The 20,486-nt window shown below is 43.5% G+C and overlaps 1 protein-coding gene across 1 annotated transcript; it reads left to right on the plus strand.

Moving 5' to 3' along the window:
* The first annotated feature begins 220 nt into the window (after positions 1-220).
* On the plus strand, positions 221-19,590 carry ARPC5L (actin related protein 2/3 complex subunit 5 like). The gene is made up of 4 exons (XM_088471099.1): positions 221-731; positions 16,773-16,845; positions 17,147-17,323; positions 19,405-19,590. Exons 1-4 carry the CDS (start codon positions 586-588, stop codon positions 19,465-19,467), a joined length of 459 nt encoding a protein of 152 aa, XP_088327225.1. The 5' UTR covers positions 221-585; the 3' UTR covers positions 19,468-19,590.
* The last annotated feature ends 896 nt before the right edge of the window (positions 19,591-20,486 follow it).

Raw genomic sequence — 20,486 nt, forward strand, 5'->3', positions numbered from 1 at the left:
TGCATCCCAGAGTGAGATATAAATATACATACAGTAATAACTAGGGAGAATTAAATCACACTTTATCTCCTGTACAACGTGACGTGGTGCTCCGTGTAACGGGAAGCACAGGCCGGGGGGCTGTCCTGAATCTGGCAGGTCAGCCCCTCAGGTTACCGGGCCGCAGTTGCTAGGCAACAAGCATCCGCCATGTTGCTTCTCCCTCCTCCTATGGGGTCGTTGATGCGTTTCCGGTTCCTTTGCACTCTCCGCCCGCCGGAGTCACCGGAAGCGGAGGGAGCCGGGCGGACAGGAACGGAAAGCCCGTGACAGCGACCAGAGCCGCCACCTCCCTCCGTGTCATCCCAAATCCCCCCCTCCCCCCGTCACTCAGGTCAGCGTGGTGTTTCCCGTCACCCCATTCTGCCGGGCCACCCGCCCCATCACCTGTCACCCCATCTCCCGGTCACCCTGATTCCTGCAGCCGCTGTCACCCTGTCATAGTATTGCCAGCAGTAGCAGCAGCATCAGGGCTCTTCACCCAAGCCACCCCCCTCCCCTGCCAGGTGTCACACCCCCCATCCCCAGGTGCCCGGGCTCCCCGCCATGGCCAAGAACACCCTGTCGTCGCGTTTCCGCAAGGTGGACATCGATGAGTACGACGAGAACAAGTTCGTGGACGATCAGCTGCAGGAGGAGCCGGCGGAGCCCCAGGGACCGGACGAGGGGGAGGTGGACGGTCTGATCAGGCAATATCCTTCTGATGGTGGGAGATGCTCCCTGGTACTCAGCAGGGGTGGTGGGAGGGCAGGTTACACCACATACCTGACTGCACCTGAACTAAATGTTATATATTATATTCTACAGTGCAGGTGTTAAGGATAGCCATGGCTGAGCACAGATGCTTAAATAAAAATGAATGAGGTACTTCTGAAGTCAACTGTGCTCAAGCATGGATATCTGGACTCTAGGGTGCCTGGAGGACCGAGTTTGGTGAATACAGTGACTATAACCTTACAGCAGGGGTGTCAAACAGCTGCAGTGGAACTACTCATCCTAGCATGCCCTGCCACAGTTTTAGCATGCCCTAATGGCAAAACTGTGGCAGTGCATGCTGGTACGTGTAGTTCCTCTACAGCTGGATGGCCCGAGTTTGACAACACTGCGTCCAGGTGTCAAGCTATGGGTGGCTTCTACAGCCCTGCTACACGGGGGGCACTCTTATACAGTTGTCTGGCGTAAATTGCTTTCGCCACTTGGTCCCCATGTCCTGTGCAATAGACAAGTTAGATGTTTGGACAATGGTTATTGCTGTGTTGTAATACAGCTGCTGTAGAAATGTGCATTGTATCCCCTGTTCTTTGCCGGTTCTTTTGGTTAAACGTTTATTACAGCCTAAAGTAGTGATAGATATTGTGAGGTACTACAAGTTCCAGCAACTGCTGGTGGGGCATGCTAGATGTCGAAGGTCCGTGACAGCAGAAGAGCCATTGTCTGTCTAGGTTTGTTCTAAAGTATCATTTCTGTGCTCCATTTTTTTTTTGTAAGTTTTATTAAGAACAAATGATAAGTAAAGTGACTGAATTATCCTTTCTGTGACAGAGATGAAAGACCATGTGTGTAGTATTGCATTGTGTGCTGTAGTTTAACAGATTTTCTTTTTAAAAGGCTTTTTATGGTGCAACAAATACTTGTGGTGCATAGATGGAATTTCAGTAAGTTGAAACACTTATAAAATGTAGGTGCTAGGGAAGTGGTGTCCGTACCTAATCAGAAATGTAAGTAGCAGCAGGAAAAAAATCTAGGTTTCTACAGAATCTACATCTATCCACATTTTAAAGGCGCATAAGCTTACTTACACCCCCAATAAATGGATGTTATTGTCTGCCACTGGCATGGGAGTAACTTCAGTAACTAAGGGCTATCACCCACCACACCCTAGTTGTGTTTGTCTTGTAAGGGTTGTAAATAAAAGACCGTCTTGTATTAGTAATGAGAGAGTGTTGCATTCCTCCTTGGTTTATGGAGCAACTATGGCTACGGTATAAAAATGCATTTATTTTCTTGTTGTGCATACATAACATCTTTTGCTGATTGCACAGTAGATTCTCTACACTGATAACATAGGATGTGCCAATGATACCTATTTACTAACCCCATAAAACTTTGAACCTGGCTTGATCGTTGCCTTTAACACATGCTGCATTTTTTTTTTTAATGTAAACTTTGTACCATATCTTAAAGTGTTTGAGGCAGAAGCCACATAATCCTAACCGCCCTATTCATTATTCTAAAGAACGGTACACACTATTAGACGATGTAGAGTGCCCGACCTTGTCAGGGACAGGATCCGGCATCGGCAAGTGCACACTTGCTGATGCCAGGAGTGACGGCGGGGGCCATGTTGCGTTTGGCAGCATGGCCCTTGCTAACTATAGCGCATGTCGGACCTGCATGCAGGCCCAAAAGAGGATGTTGCTGACGGCGCGCGGGAGTGCGCATCGTCAGCGACACAGCGGGTAAACTCTAGACTGTGTCTATGTCGCTCCGAACCGCCGGATCGGACGACATATCGTCTAGTGCAGCGATTCTCAAACTCTGTCCTCAGGACCCCACACAGGTCACGTTTTGCATGTCACCTAGCAGGTGCACAGGTGTATTCATTACTCACTGACACATTTTAGAAGATCCACAGGTGGAGCTAATTATTTCACTTGTGATTCTGTCAGGAGACCTGGAAAACATGCACTGTTTGGGGTCCTGAGGACAGAGTTTGAGAACCTGTGGTCTAGTGTGTACCCAGCATTGGTTTGTGTTTATCGCTATGTCAGGATGCCTGTAACTATGCACCTTTTACTCTTTATCTTATGACCATATCTTTGTATACAGTATATGTGAACAGTTAACAATTATATTATTGTTAGATGTACAGCTGGAGATAGGGACTACAATGAAGGATCACCCTGGGGGATATTCCATTCCAGATATCGGCGTGATGTACCGTTCCGGAACAGCACAACGCAAGTTTTCACTCGTACCCTATAGAGGTGTGAGGGAAAGCTAGTGATGTCAGCAATACCTTAAGTGCCTGGTATGTCTGCAGACACTATGCCCAGGGAGCATCTTGCCAAATTAAATTTGCCCTCTTGGAGAAGAAAAAAATATATTTTCAGCAAAGTTTTTTTTTTTTTTTTTCCGTGATTAATCCTCAAAATAATGTGGAATAGCATTTCTAATGCATATTACATGTTTTAAATGTATTTAAGTCTTTGCACTGAAGAGCATTTTCTACATCATGATACCTATAGCTTAACCTTCTGCAGTCAGTAGAGCTTGATATGTTGTACTTGTCCTGTCTGATCTTCTGATTTTAAATGAAGTTGATTTGCTGTGTTGATAAGAGTCTGATGTTATACACACACGTTTACTTAGTGTCAGTTTGCATGGAGGATGTGCTCTCGGTTCCACAGCACGCTGCATATACAGTATTCCTCGCATTCTTCCTGTATACTTGCCAGCACATAGTGAATATTTGAATGCTGGCTGTGCTCTGGTTTATACATACCCACTGTGCTGTCAGATCGAAGTTTTGTTCCAAATTCCCTATTTTAGAAGTTCACTGAATAAAGAGTACTAAAAATAGCTCTTGTGACTGGGCGCCCAGTTTGAAGTGACATTTGAATTCCCGTGAGAAGTGTTAAGCCTGCCATGTACAGTGATTCAATGCAATCGTTCATTGCTATACAAGACATGGAAAATGTCCCTTCAGCTTTTTTGCTTTCATTGCAGACAACCTGTGGCACCTCAGCTTCTGTGGGAGTACACGTCCCTAAAGGCCCTGCCACAGTGTCTGCTATTAGGGTATGCCTAAACTGTCTGGCTGTGCTGGGATGTGTAGTTCCACAGCAGCTGGAGTGCCACAGGTTGCCTTCCCCTGTTCTAGTAAATGATAAAACAATGTATGCAGTCATAATATGTATTTATTTTAGAATTCTAAATCCTAGCTGTGTTGTTGGCAGCATTTGAGTATGACTGTGTATGTCTTTCTTTTAACCAAAAGACATTTCCATTATAGTGGACAAGTGGTGTTGCCCATAGCAACCAATTAGATTCTATGGAAGGGGAGGAGGGGGATTCACTAAATTTTGCACACCTGTCGGAGCTATTTAATAGTTTCTGGTAATGGGCGTGAATGCACTACTTCTGCTCGCACTCTCCTGAGGTGAGGCAAAACTACTGTTTAGGCACGGTAAGCAGGACTTTAGACGGGTTTAGCCGCTTCAAGCAGCTAAACTCAGTTTATGTGGGCGTGACGTGTGAAAACCTGAAACGATTGAATATCACTCCATTATGCTGGTTACACACTGCAAAGATATATCTGCAGATGATGGTCGTTCATACACACTGAGCGGCCATCATCTGCTGCTGGCTGCGGGTACCGCCGCCCAGGGGGCGGGTCGGGGGCATGTCCGCCACCCCCCCCCCCCTCGGCCTCTGTTGCATGTGTACGACCGCCCATACACAATGGCCGACGGCCAGATATATCTGGAGATATATCTGCCATCGGCTGTGCAGCACAGGAGACGCGATATGTCTGTGAACGACGTCGTTCACAGACAAATGGCTGGTACGCGCTGGCTGACGGGCACCAGATATATTGGTCGATCAATTGATCGGCCAATATATCTGTCAGTGTGTACCCAGCATTAGTTTAGACTGGCGATCGGGTGTGCAAAAACAATTGAATTCCCCCCTTATTGCCATTTTTCTAATGCAGTTTAGAACATTGATGGGCACCCCGATATATACTTTAAGGACAGCATGTGTTGCTCTTCAAACATTAAATGGCCACACACTACCCTTATTTTTTAAGATGGCACCTAAAGATCTCTGCACTCCCACATCATTTATCCTAGAATCCCCTCACATGCCCTTCACATGTTCCCAAACATCGCCACATGTATCAGCGTAAACATCGGGAACATCGATGCAGATCTGGCAGCTATGCAGGTTCTGAGTGGAGTAGAACCTCAAACTCTGCATCTTTCCTGACACGCTGAGAGCTCTCATGCTGTGAAGGGGATGGCAATGGCTAACTTATGCACGTCCATGAAACGATGAAAAGGCTTTTAAACTGTTTCGACACGCCTGGGTTTACCTAGCCCTCCCCCCCCCCCCCCTCATTACCTCCTCCCCAGACACTGACTACCTGTCGCTCACTTTGCGAGTGTATTGTTTGTATGGGCGTAATAATAAAGCAAGTGCTGCGCGTGTGCAGTGTGGCTTTCACACTTGGCTGAAAATCGCTTAATCTGCGTAAATATTGACAATGCATAAATCGCTGTATCGGTTCCTCTGACCGATGGGCTTTTGGGTTCAGCAGCTGGATCACTTCCAGCATCAGTAGGGCCTGTTCTTTACAGTGAACAGTACTATTAATAGGATCATTAGTAGGCATTAGTCATATGGGGCTAAATGTTGTGGTATGAAGACAGTTGCCTGCTGCTGGCTGTGATATTAAGCTTGTGTTACTAATGTTGATCAGTGGTAAATTTGCAGCTTATTTTTATGTGTTTACCTCTGCAAGTGGCGTGACCGTTTTACAATGCTGGTGTTATGTTCTTGGTTGTTTGTGGACCCGGGGTGGTAGCAAGAGCGATCACAGAAGCAGGTTTGAATAAAAAACTAGGTTTTTTAATACGTGCTTGAGAAGACATAAACTATGGCAGTAAATAAAAGTCCAGGAATATATAAATGTGCACAAGAGTTCTGTGGTGGGAGCAATGGGTTAATGTCCAGGTAGAAACAATTAGAGCTGTCCAGGTGTGCAGGTAGTGAGACTGAACATGATCAAGCAGGTATGCAGGTAGTGATGCAGGAGATATTAAGCCAGGTATGCAGGTAGTGAACTAAGGCAAATGAGCAGGATGTCAGCAGGCTCAGGCACTCAGGTATGGGCAAAGGGTGATGGAGGAAGCGGGGTAGTCCAGCGAAAGCTAGGAGCTGACAGGCAGACTGGCAGACAGCGAATTCACAGGAACAGGATAAGCACAGAGAACTCCCTCTCAGCTAGGCTGAGATACACGTTACACTGGCAATGCAAGGGAGCTCTGAACTCCCTTAAATCCCCAGTGCTCAGCCGTGACTGGTCAGAGAGGAGCATGTGACACAACAGGATAGGGCAACTAGGTCACCTGACCGGAGACAAGATGGCGGCGCCCATGCCAGAACGGAACAGAAGCACCACCAGGCCTAACCAGACCAGAGTGACAGTATGCCCACACGGAACCACGCACAGCCAATGCTCCCCGCCAGGCACCAGTGCCACCGCCAGACGCCCATCGCCATAGCGTCCTCACAGGTATTAACCGTCGACTACCATGCCGAGAGACCCTGGTCGTGACAGCTGGGAAGTGCAGATTGTGTATTTCTTAAGGCGCGTATCCACTACATGAGAATAAAGAACCATTACAACACCGTAATCGTTCATTAATCGTGCAGTGAATATGTCGGCATCGACCAGCGATGCGCGCTCCCGTTGGTCGTTGTCGGTATTTGTCATCACTTGAGCATGCAAGCCAACCTGACGATATCGTCAGGCTGTGCAGGTTCGGGGATAAGGGATGGTGCCTGCACTGACCGACATATCGTTCAGTGTGGGCACATTATCCACTGCACAGTATGATGGACGATTGTACAATTGCAATGTTGTAATCGTACAGTCGTTCCACTCTCGTGTAGTGGATATGCGACTTTACTCACGTGAATTCATACTCTTGACAATGTACTGACGGGATACGTTTGGCGTCCCGGCAGTCGGGATGCTGACTCTTACATTACCGGTTCCAGAATCTGAAGGTAAGTAGCGGGCTTGGGAGGAGGGTTATGGCTAGGCACTAAGGGGGGGAGGGTTAGGGTCAGGAACTGGGGAGGGAGGGTTAGAGTAGGGAGTGGGGGAGGGTTAGCATACCGACCAACAAGTGTCTGTATGCTAACCCGAGCACCGGCATCCCGTATCCAACCCGTAGTGACATGTGAAGAGTCATTTACACACTGCAAAATGTGCAGTTCTCCATGTGGATGAGTGCATGTAATTTGTCTGCTTCCAAAGTGTCCACCACTGCCCTGGTCTTTAATAAAACCTGCACCAGGACAGGAATCTGTGCCTAGTTTATTATGTTGGTTGTTTACTCGAGCAAAAGTAGGCACATACCTTCACAATAGGGCATTTGTGCTGCAGTTTTGCACTTTAGCTGTTTGCAATGACCTCTACTGATCCTGTTGGGGAGAGGAGTGAGCAGTGTGGCAGGAACTCGCATTATAAACGCGTTAGAATAGCTGTTTCTGGCCTTGTCTTTGTGCATACCTGAAATGCAGGAGAATATAAAAAATTATGTTTGATCTACAATAACAGGAAGTGCTGTTTGCTCTAGTTAAAACCAAGGCAACAACGAGAGATTTTAGTGTCAGATAAGAATGAAGGATGTTACATTTAGGGGTTGATTCAACTGCTGGCAATGCCCATTATGTGCTTTTGCAACAGCACTTCAAATCTCCCCAACTAAATCCTGATTTCACTTGACTTCATTTGTGCAAAGGGAACACTGAATACCTGTTACATAAAAGCATTTATGTTGTAAAAAAAAAGTACCCATGTTTTTTATTTTAATGACTCTCTCACTCTGGTGTGACCGTAAGTCAATGTGGTAGTGCAGATGTCTCTGAATGATATTTCCTGGCGCTTCAATAAATATCCCAGTATTGTTTTTAGGAAGTGTTACCTGCAAGATAGTCAACAGATGTTCCCTGTGTGGATGGCATTGCTAGTCGGCTCTAACTTCTGTGTAAACATTGGTCCCCTCTGTGTGTTTTACATCCAGTGTTCTCCCCAGAATGTTTTTCCAGCCGGGTGGCATCAAGAAGTAGCCGGGTGGGGCCTTCGCAATGATAAAATGTTTTAAACCCTGACCTTCATAATGCTTTAAACTTGAAATAACATTTTGTATATTAATTCTCCTCTTATTAGAGGTCCAGTTGTCTGATTATGAAGAAGCTGCAATGTCTGTAGGATCTGGTCCTTTTTATACAGCTCCCAGATACTGTCCCCACTTGCAGGCTCCCAAAATGCCAGGTGGTGCGCCCGCAAAAAACAGCCTGGGGAGAACACTGACATCCTTTATTTCTTTTATTTTAAAACAATGTGATGTGAAATGTCGATTTGATGAAACTCAGTGGTTTGGCAGCGGTTTCTGCTAAAGATGTGACTTTTTTTTTTAACATCATTTTAAAGAGAGATACGTGTTGTGACTTAACACAAATGTCAGCGTGAAATAACAATTTTTGTTGACACCAAAACATATATGTAAAACTTAGTATTTACATTTTCTACAGATCATTTCTATATTATCTTCATTGCTTACATTAATACAGTGCTGGTACACCATCTACAATATCTATACGTAGTATAAAATAAAGTCTGTCTGTGTGTTCGGGATAATCTCGAGAACCACTGGACGGATTCTGATGCAGTTTTCACTATTCTGTAGCGCATTTGCCAAGCAGTAACAATTTTAGTGAAGCAAGTCCATGAAAAAAACGGACGTCCCAGCGGTTTCTTTGCTTATGCCGCCTAAACCGTTAAAGATGTATCACAACGATGGACTTTATTTTATACCATGTAGCGATTGATACGTATTATCCGGTTTCTCCAGAAAAATTGATGTAAGCCCCGTTCACTGCTAAAAAATTTAAGTTTTTAAATGTTATTACCGTTCCTATTTAATTTATGTGAAAAGCCAGTCCAATTCCCGGTAAGAGTCTGCTTTGGCATGACGATAAATAGAGCACAGGTACAGACACTTAACATATTATACAGTATTGATTGAGGTACAGGTTGAGTCTCCCATATCAGTTATTCTAAAAACCGAAATATTCCAAAAAATTGAATATTTTGGGGCATCTGCGACGTCACGACGTGACCCGACGTCACTAGTGTCAGTGGCCAATGACTAGCGGTGAGGGTGTGGTCCACACGCCAGGCCACTCCCAGCAGCACCCGCCGGACCCTTCTGCGGCACCCACCGGACCCCTCATGGCACCCGCCGGAGTCTTTTGCCTTACCCGCCGGACCCCTCACGACCACCGCAGTGCCCGCCGGTCCCATGCGACACCTGTAGCTCCTGCTGGACCACCGCAACACCCACAGCATGCACGCAACACCTTCTGGACCCACCCGCAGCACATGCCGGGCCCCAGGTATTCCGAAAAAATCCGAAATGCTCCTGATCCCTAGCATTTCTGATATGGGAGACTCAACCTGTAGTATATATGGAAATTACCAGACAAATTGTCTGAAAGAATCATATGAAAATCAACACATCCTTGCAAATGCATATGATAAAACAGTACAAGATAAACCAAATAAGATACATAGAATCCGATAACGTAGGTAAAGAGGGGGAAGGAAGAAAAGGGTTAGGGAGGGACTGTATGGAAAGGGGGTATGCCAGTCTATGTAGAACATAATCATTCAAGAAACTGTATTCGGCGATAAAGTTAAATGGTTGTCAGTGGGGGTTCTGCTGTGCAGACTTTTTTTTTTTTTTATGGACAACTTTTTGTGGCCCTTTTGCGTGTCACCTCAAAACTAAATCTTTTCATGTTGATGTCAGGAGGAAAAATTACTAATGTAATCTACAAGGCAATCTTATAAAACCTTGGTTAAAAAAGACTATCGCTGTAAATTCACAATTGCTCTTGTGTGAAGCCGGGACGGGTCGCTAATATCCTGTGCAAAAATTTTAGGCAGGTGTGGAAAAAATGCTGCAAAGTAAGAATGCTTTAAAAAATAGAAGTGTTTAATAGTTTATTTTTATCAATTAACAAAATGCAAAGTGAATGAACAGAAGAGAAATCTAAATCAAATCAATATTTGGTGTGACCACCCTTTGCCTTCAAAACAGCATCAATTCTTCTAGGTACACTTGCACAAAGTCAGGGATTTTGTAGGATAATAGTCAGGTGTGTGATTAACCAATCATACCAAACAGGTGATAATGATCATCATTGTCATGTGTAGGTTAAAACAGTAATTAACTAAAATAGATAGTTCAAAATTGTCTAGTGTGTACCCACTATGTCGGCCGGTGCGCGCTCCTACAGGGTTCTCAGCCGCATCGTCCGGTAATCCCTACATGCAGCACAACTTGACGATGTGGCTGACGATCGCATGCCGCGGGATGCAGCAGGGGCCAACATATAGGGCAGTCGGGCATCGGATTGTTTAGTGTGTACAGCTGCCCGATATGTTGACCCGTTGGCGGGGGTGGCTGGTTGCATCGCTGGGTACACACGTCGTCTGATGTGTACCCAGCTAAATACTGTCATTTCAATTGTACTTCTTTGCGTAATTCAAGTGCAAGAGGGCAAAAGATGCTATATGCTCATCAACTCGCCTCAGTACGCGGACCCAATATTTTGCCTGAGCACAGGAAGAAAAAGAAGTACTTCTGTTCACTATGGCTAAAGATGTGGCCCTGAAACAAAGGTGTAATCAGTTAGGTTAATTAATAACCACTCGCATATAAATGGTACTGTCATTACTTGTATACTTGTTCCGTATTTGATCTGTCCGGATCGGATTTTGATTGGGTTGACTTATGTTTGAACATACAAAATAACGTCTGGGTAATTCATTTGCAAACAGTGGCACATATAATTGTTACCTGTGTGGCTAGATTTTGAACAAACAGATCAATAAACACTTGCTGAAGAGCATGAGGATAAATGGAATTTGAATAGCTTCAATGCATTTTCTGATTATATTTACAGCAATCTTATATATAATATTATGTCAAACAAAGGAAAAGGGGAAAAATGGGAAAGAACGTCGCACTGGCTGTTAAGTTAAAGATATAAATACTATACCACTATTCCCAGGTTAATCTATGTCAGAATCAATATATATGAAACGGGTAGTGGTGGTGCTCACTAGAGTTATGGTACATAAGCAATTTGGAAAAAGAGAAAAGAAAGGAAAAACTCTGTTTGGTGAGTACTCTAAACTGTCATTAATCTTATGTATGATAAAACATAACTTTTAATATTTAATCATTAATATAAACTCACTGTTGTACACAACTCTTAAAAATTATCAAGAAAATTAATGTTTGGTCTAATACATATTAGATTCTAAATACCCTGTACAGTTAGTAAACATATGCAGACATAAACGTACAATAATATTAACATATACAGACATAAACGTACAATAATATTAACATATACTGACATAAACGTACAATAATAGTGAAATACAAACACCCTCCAATATATCAAAAGATGGTGAAATATACAGATAATAAGATTCAATTAGAATCAATCTTAAATAGCATAATTAATATTAATTTAATTGGTCTGTTTGTTTGTCTGTCCAGTTATGCATAAGGACACCCCTGCACCGACTGGGATGAAACCAACGCGAGGTGGTCCAGTAGGATCCTGGACATTTTTTAGGGTTTAGGTTAGGGTCCCAGTCGAACCTCCCGTTGGTGTACACTGGGCAGAACTTTGACCCAGGGAGCCTATTATGAGCCTTCTGCTGGATGGATTTGGACAAATGGTAACATTGGTTGCCAGAAGACATACTCGGGGGTTAGGGTCCTGGTCGAACCTCCCGTTGGTGTACACTGGGAAGAACTTTGACCCGGGTACCCTGGGCAGATCTTTGACCCGAGGAGCCTGTTCTGGGCCTTCCACTGTATGGATTTGGATGAAAACATCAGAGGGGTATCGGTCTGGGATGCCTAATGGAATGGTTGGGGTCCCGGTCAGATCTCACAGCGGAGTGCGCTGTGAGGGAACTTTGACACAGGGAGCCTGTTATGGGCCTGCCACAGGATGAATTTGGATGACCTCACTTAATAAAACTTAATAACTTTAAAGATTTAAACCCGGGCAATGCCGGGTACTTCAACTAGTGGCACATAAATGTGTCAAGTTGGCACATTATCCTGGCATGTCCTAAACATAACCTCACTACAGCAGAAAAACTATTCCTGACTGCCTAGCGTATCTGTGTCTTAAGTTCCTAGGTTTCCCTCAGTGCAAATCTATCTGCTAGAACTATGCTGCTAATGGGAGCCCATGGTTTCATTGTGGAAAGTACATATAAATTTGCCTATCCTATAAATGTTTTACAATTTTTGTTGTTATTTTGTTTGTATATTTGAGGAATGATGATTAGGAGTGAAAGGCTGAACAATGGCTCTTTCACCTTGCCAAACTATACGTCTGGTTTTCTAGCATTGTTGGTCACATTAAAGAAGTGTAAGAAATACTAGATAGAAATTTCTTGGACACAGCTTTATTCAGCAGTGGGCGGAATTGCAAAGCCACACATGAGGCATTGCAGTTCCGTCCTGCTAAAATTCAAATACTGCAGGAGACGTCTGAAGAGAAGAGAAGCCTCCTGTCGGCATCTGCGTTCCTAGCTCTGCGCCCGAGGTCGCTGCCTGTGCTCCCCATCGCAACCACCATTGCTTACGCAGGCTGGCCAGCTTGCGACTGCAGGTACGTCCATGGATAATAAATACGAATGCATCAACCATTAATGGTGAATGGACTGAGTTATCATTATTGGCATTTTGCATATTGTAATCTCTGTGTTGAAATGTTTGAAAGAGGACCATTTTGAATCCTGTTGCTCATGCTGGGTACACACTGGCAGATATATTGGCTGATCAATTGATCAGCCAATATATCTTGTGTGCGTCGGCCAGTGTGTACCGGCGATATGTCTGTGATCGACGTCGTTCAGACATATCGCTTTGGCTTTGCTGCATAGCCGATGATCAATATATCTGCAGAGGCCGCCAAACACCCCCCCCAGCCAGATGACCGTGGTTCAGTGTGTATGAACAACCATATCTGTTAGGTGTGTATTCCGTTTAAGATTACAATTCTATTGAGTGAATGTGGCACATTTCTAGGTCATCGAGCTTGGAGTTTTGTTCTTTTTGTTTATCCTACTCAGGCTGTGCTAGGAAGTTTTTTTTATATACATGTATCTTGAATTTGTTTTCCTGATCTAGTTGTGCACAGCCATGGCCAAAAGTTTTGAGAATGACACAAGTATTGGTTTTAACAAAGTTTGCTGCTTCAGTGTTTTTATGATGGCAATTTGCATATACACCAGAATGTCATGAAGAGAGATCAGATGAATTGCAATTAATTGCCTCTTTGCCATGACAATGAACTTAATCCCAAAAACATTTCCACTGCATTTCAGCCCTGCCACAAAAGGACCAGCTGACGACATGTCAGTGATTCTCTTGTTAACACAGGTGAGAGTGTTGACGAGGACAAGGCTGGAGACCACTCTGTCATGCTGATTGAGTTAGAATAACAGACTGGAAGCTTTAAAAGGAGGGTGGAGCTTGAAATCATTCTTTTTCCTCTGTTAACCATGGTTACCTGCAAAGAAACACATGCAGTCATCATTGCTTTGCACAAAAAGGGCTTCACAGGCAAGGATATTGCTGCTAGTAAGATTGCACCTAAATTAACCATTTATCGGATCATCAGGAACTTCAAGGAGAGTGGTTCAATAGTTGTGTGAAAGGCTTCAAAGCGACCAAGAACGTTCAGCAAGCGTCAGGACCGTCTCCTAAAGTTGATTCAACTGCGGGATCGGGGCACCACCAGTGCAGAGCTTGCTCAGGAATGGCAGCAGGCAGGTGTGAGTGCATCTTCACGCACAGTGAGACTAAGACTTTTGGAGGAAGGCCTGGTGTCAAGAAGGGCAGCAAAGAAGCCACTTCTCTCCAGGAAAAACATCAGGGAGAGATTGATATTATGCAAAAACTACAGGGATTGGACTGCTGGGGACTGGGGTAAAGTTATTTTCTCTGATGAATCCCCTTTCACATGGTCTGGGGCATCTGGAAAAATGCTTGCCTGGAAAAGGAAAGGTGAGCACTACCATCAGTCCTGTGTCATGTCAACAGTAAAGCATCCTGAGACCATTCATGTGTGGGGTTGCTTCTCAGCCAAGGGAGTGGGCTCACTCACAATTTTGCCTAAAAACACAGCCATGAATAAAGAATGGTACCCAACTATCCAAGAACAGTTTGGTGATGAACAATGCCTTTTTCAGCATGATGGTGCACCTTGCCATAAGGCAGGGGTTCCCAACCACGGTCCTCAAGGCACACTAACAGTCCAGGTTTTAGGGATAGCCATACTTGAGCACAAGTGACTTAATTAGTACCTCAGTTATATTGATTTAGCCATCTGTGCACAAGCATGGATATCCCTAAAATCAGGACTGTTAGTGTGCCTTGAGGACCGAGGTTGGGAATCACTGCCATAAGGCAAAAGTGATAACTAAGTGGCTCGGGGAACAAAACATCAAAATTTTGGGTCCATGGCCAGGAAACCCCCCAGACCTTAATCCCATTGAGAACTTGTGGCCAATCCTCAAGAGGTGGGTGGACAAACTCCAAGAATTGATTAGGCAAGAATGGGCGGCCATCAGTCAGTATGTGACCCAGAAGTTGATTGACAGCATGCCAGAGCGAATTGCAGAGGTCTTGAAAAAGAAGGTTCAACACTGCAAATATTGACTCTTTGCATAAACTTAATGTAATTGTCAATAAAAGTCTTTGACACTTATGAAATGCTTGTAAATTTACATTCAGTATACCATAGTAACATCTGACAAACAGGTCTAAAAACACTGAAGCAGCAAACTTTGTGAAAACCAATACTTGTGTCATTCTCAAAGCTTTTGGCCATGTCTGTATAATAGACGCAAGTGGAAACAGTAGGGTTTAATGCACTACATTGTAGCACTTTGTATACAGATTCAGTTGCACACAGATATACAAGTGAACACATATCAAATTAATCAGCAGTCTCCTGATGTGTCTTAAGCCGGGTATACCCTTAATGATATGCTCCATGAGCGATATCATTAGTGTTTTCCCTTAACTCCCGGGTCAACGACATCGTGCATACACACTGAACGATAGTGACGTCACACTCATCCCTGAACATGCAGTTCCTGACGATATCGTCAGGTTGGACTGCAAGTTCAGGTGATGAAAGACATTAACTATTTGCGGGAGTGCGCCGTGTTAGCAATATTGTTTATACACACTGGACGATATGAACGCTAACGATATCTTCTATATCATTAATTTTTATCGTAGTGTGTATGAGCCTTTAGTCGCATCTCATTGCAACTTAGATGCATTTTCTGCAAAAAAAGACGCCCGGCGCTAGCAGAGTCTCACGGGACCTGGCGCGCTAAGAGGGGCTTTCTGGCGCAACTTCAGCAAATGTGTGAAGACACATCTGGAGTTTGTATTGATATGAATCTAATACACTAGGGGGTAGATTTACTAAAGCTTCTAAAATAGACACACTTTATTGTTCCTGATAGCAAGTCAGTGATCATTGAATACACCTGTGCCCCTGCTGGGTGACCTGCAAAACGTGAACTGTGTGGGGTCCTGAGGACCTAGTTAGAGAACCACTGCCGTAGAGAAATGATAGCTAGAATCTGGTTGCTATGGGCAACATCACCACTTGTCTGTTTTAGGAGCTTTAGTAAATCTACCCACTGGGATTGTAAGCGTAATTTTTATTGTACTTTGCCAAGATTAAAAGCAATCCACTGTCATCCAGAGATAAGTGGCAGGTTACTGTGAGCTTTAGACACTTAGCCAAATTAAAATGTTCTACATTGATTCCAATACATGAGCCTCCTACAGAACAGAACACACAGTTGTAGCCTATACCGCATGAACGTCCATGGGCCTATTTTCACCCTTTTATCAGGGCTGCACAGGACATTTCCATTCACCAGCATTAAAAATCTCATACGATGAATTATTTTAAATTTGCTACATTTTTGTTTCACAGTGCAGCTTTATTACTTACACAGTTATATCGCGTTTTGCATGAAGTTATTAGCAGTGTTTGTTATGATGGAAAAGAATGGAGATATCTGTACATTTTACCCAGTTATAATCCTTATTAAAACTGTTTTTGTATATGATTGACTGTGGCAGCCCTGGTCCCATAGAGCACTTTTTATGTCTCAGGGTATCACGTTTCCAATCTGTCCCTTATCTCCATATTGCAAGACACTTATCGCAGGCAATCTGCACTTATCGCAGGCATGTTTCCTTTATAACTGGTGTATAACTCCTGACCTGTGTGAGGATTGAATCCTTTGCTTAGCAATGTTTTGCTCTGTTCACCTGTCCCATATTGCATCGTAGAGCTATGCAATCTAGTGCTGCTTATTCGTAGTAGTTTTCCAGCATGTAATAGACTATTATGTGGCTACATGTTTTGTAAATGTAGTGCTCGCTCTCTGTGCATCTTTCTATAACATCAACATGCAGAATTAGGCAACTTGCCCCTTCCCAACTGCTATAGAGCATGCCGCTAACAACAGCTAGAGAATCACCCCAATGACCTTGTATACTGTTAAGATGTTTGCGTGAAACGCGTTGGTGTATAGTACCCTTTGGCTCAGGTTCCTCCAGGTTTCTTCGTTTAATGGCCCTTGAAGACTATCTCCTGGGTGACAGAACATGATTATGTAGGCCTGGATCTTTTTCTAAAACGAACCTTTTATGGAAAGGCCTTAAATGGAAGCTGCTTGTGTCTAGACTTGGCTAATGTCAACAATTTGTCTAGAGGGCTGCGGTTTTGAAATCCCTACTTGGTCATTAGTAGCAGGCCTAACTTGCTGTGTTATCCTTAACTGCTTGCTGTACAGGGGACCTGCTCCGTGCCTTCCACGCTGTCTTCCGGAACTCTCCTGTCAACTCCAAAAACCAAATAGTGAAGGTAAGAACGGGCTGTCTTATTTCCTTTCTTGTATTACACTGACTTGATTGTCATTTTTTTTTTTGTTTTTATGTTTTTTAGTTTGATTGGAAATTGGCACCAAAGTAACATTGTTTCTTATATAACTATTATTTCCTGTACATGACTTTATTAAATATTATTAATACATACAGTAAAATTAGAAGGTTGCCCCTGAAGACGAATGATGTTATGTGAACTCAGCAGAGGGTATTCTGTTCTTTTGTGTGTAATTAATTGTCACAGGACTTCTAACGTCTTTCTCAAATGTATTCAACTTTAGGAACGAACCCAGGCAATTGTACTCAAGGTCCTGACGTCGTTTAAAAGCAATGAGATTGATCAAGCCGTAAAAACACTGGATCGAAGTGGGATTGACCTGCTTATGAAATACATTTACAAGGGGTTTGAAAAGCCCACAGAGAACAGCAGCGCTATATTGCTACAGTGGCATGAAAAGGTAAATGTGATGATTACAGACCAGAAAGAGATCACCATTTCCAGGACATACAGCAAATTAAACCTAATTAAATAAACATAAACATAGGTGCATCAACTGAATAGCCAGATCAGTGACCAGGATTTAAAGGAAGTCTCTGCTAAAAATATATCTAGTATTCAATTTTATACCAAGATTTTGATACCGGTATCCTCAGGCACTTGTCTGCGTGATCCGTCCTGTGTTGCTCAGATGCTCTCCCCTATGGTGAGGACACCTTGTTTATTTACATTTCCTTCTGCAGTTTTGGATAGAATACAACTAAATTTAGCTGGTATCTCTATTACTTACTCATTTCTGGCAAAATCATATAGTGGTGGGCAATAAACGGCCCTTCCGCTGCTGTTGAACTACACATCCCAGCATGCCCTACAACAGTTTTAGCATGGCTAAAGAGCAAAACTGATAGGGCATGCTTGGAATTGTAGTTCTACAATAGCTGGATGCATGCTTATTGACCACTCCTATTTAATAAAGTAACATTGCACGTCCAAGCCATCCAAGCTGATGGCAGAGCTCTGATTACTAGCGAGGTTGAAGCTTAGCCATTTAAATGCTCTGGATCTCTCTTACCATTAGTGAAAGCTCCAATCGTTAATCGGCTTATCTTTCACATCCTTTGTCAGTAATCATTTTAAATTATGAATTAAAGAGTAATGAGAACACAGATACCAGGAGATAAAAAATCCAAGGATTGGATAACATTATAATTGACCACAATGTGAAAATTCAGAATATGAAATCTGTTACGTTGAAATAATCCTGATCTACAGATTATAAATAACATGACTATTTTTTGGAGCAGGGACCACGGTAAAGAGAGTGAAGTGGGCAGTAGCTTCTTACAATATTCAGTATCTCTAAATTCCTATGATGGGTACCAAATTGTGTAAGTTATAAACCCACACTGACGTGCCCCTCCTTCACACAGGTCTGACAGCCCTTCCCCTTTAGATTGCAAGCTCTCATGAGCAGTACTTTTCCTTACCTTTGCCATAATCTCCTCACCTTGGTATTCTTTTTGCAAACAGTGGCTCTGAACCTGTCTGCTGCACCTGTTGTCTGAGGTACAGGTTACTCCAATGCTGGTTTTATAATTCTAATGACTATATTTGCATATATCAGGTTGGCCAGACTTTTGGACTCTGTGATCTACTTTTAAAACTAAAAATCTTTAGTGATCTACCGAGCCCGAAAACGGGGGCATGGTATGCAAAAAGGGGGCGTGGCCTTGCAGCAAGGGGCATGGGATCTGTCCTGCTGAAATCACGCCTAGTGTCCCCAATTCAAATTACACCACACAGCAGCACAATCGTATTCACATTACACCACATCGTAGTGTCCCTTAGTCACGTTATGACATACAGTAGTGCTCTTTATGCAGTCAGTGGCCCCCTGCAGTTGTGCCCCTTATGCAGTGCCCCCTGCAGTTGTGCCCCTTATGCAGTGCCCCCATTATGCAGTGCCCTTGATGCAATGCCCCCTGTAGTTGTGCCCCTGATGCAATGCCCCCAGTACTATCTCCACCTCCCAATGCAGAACAGCCCGCCCACACCCCTGTGAAGAAACTTACCTGTCTTCACGCTGGCAGCGCTCCACGCCGTCAGGGCTCCCGAGTCCCACCATCGCTATCCAGCAGGCTCCAAGCGGATTAGAGGCATCTTTAGCCTCTGATCGCTTCAGAAACCAGCGTTCCCAGTTGCTGTGTTTTAAGTTAGTTGCGAGTTACAGGTAGATAGCGATCAACTTTTTTTGCCAGGCCTGGCATAGATTTACCATGTATATACTGTTTTTGTTCTGTTATTTTCACACTACTTTTTTATGCACTTTGCACAAAGCAGCAAACTATTTCTAGTGCCCTATAAATAAAGGATAATTAATGTACAATATTACCTATTGTTTTTTTTTATGAGTGTATTAATAAACTTTATGAATTTAATTGATTTCCTCCAAGAGGAACTATAGTTGGTAAAGCGAATAAAACAAAGCTTCCATTTACAATCCTCAAGCAATGTAACTCATATCTTCTCTCTTTCCCGCAGGCATTCGTAATAGGAGGCCTTGGGTCCATAGTCCGAGTTTTGACTTCACGAAAAACTGTGTAAAAGACTGTATTAGCTGAATCCAGAAGTTCATGTTCCGGGGCTCCAGCGCAGAGAAGGAAGAGTGGAAGCAGAGGCCCTCCTGGCTGCAGAGTGCTATACATTAAACTGTTTTGGAAAATTCAATTGGGAATGCTTCTTATTACCGACTGTGGACGAGACATGAATGTATGTTTGTTTAATGAGGTATATTTTGTTCCAAGCACCAGTCCTTGTCAACAAGGCTACGTTAACTGACTTAAGATGAGAAATTTGAGGGGGGGGGGGGGGGGGGGGAGAATGGTGAAATACATTACATGCCAAGAATCAACCACAATTCTAGTCCAGCAGGGAGCTGCAGGTAACTGGCTGCATTGGTCCTGCTAATGCTGTGATAATAGCAATGCTGACCCTCTTCTTCTTCTCAATTCAAAATAAATGTGAGTATGCTTATAGAGGAACAGGAATGACCTACTGAAATTAAATAGGACTGGTAGCTTTTTATTTGTTAACTTGTATATACAGGATTTTAGAAGTTCCTTGATTTCGGTCTTACTTGAAAGAGCTTTAACCCTTTTCTCTGCCGTAGCGGCATGCAGTACAATGCGGTGCCAGCCTCTCTGGCACAGAAAGGGTGAAGACCTGTAGTGGTGGGGGGCGGGAGAAACGGGATGTGTTTGTGCTGTCTCTAAGTTAAACCTGCAGTGTCACTGGGAGCGGTTTGGTATATATATATATATATTTTTGTTTTTCTTTTTGTCCCGACTGTGGCGTTTTGGGGGAAAGATGGCCACTCTCCTGCTGTGCCCGCTGCTCTACTGATACCTGTAAACTTTATTAAACTGACAGCTTCCATGAGTGAAGTCCTGAAATGATTTTGTTTTATTTTTGTGTTATTGGTTGAGACTGTATTATTTTATTTTTTATTATTATTATTTTTTGAAGCAACATTGCATGTTTCACTCATACACTGAATATTTTTTTTTTTTTGCAACCTAACAATACATTGACTTGTGCAGTATTGTCCTGCAAGAGATTCTGCA

Source organism: Taudactylus pleione, unplaced genomic scaffold (genome assembly GCF_031769625.1).
Source record: "Taudactylus pleione unplaced genomic scaffold, aTauple2 ptg000110l, whole genome shotgun sequence".
NCBI classification, from domain to species: domain Eukaryota; kingdom Metazoa; phylum Chordata; class Amphibia; order Anura; family Myobatrachidae; genus Taudactylus; species Taudactylus pleione.

Coding starts and splice junctions, on each gene's coding strand:
- ARPC5L (XM_088471099.1), top strand. CDS start 586: ATGGCCAAGAACACCCTGTCGTCGCGTTTCCGCAAGGTGGACATCGAT. Junction 732..16,772: donor GTGGACGGTCTGATCAGGCA/ATATCCTTCTGA, acceptor TGCTTGCTGTAC/AGGGGACCTGCTCCGTGCCT. Junction 16,846..17,146: donor CCAAAAACCAAATAGTGAAG/GTAAGAACGGGC, acceptor ATTCAACTTTAG/GAACGAACCCAGGCAATTGT.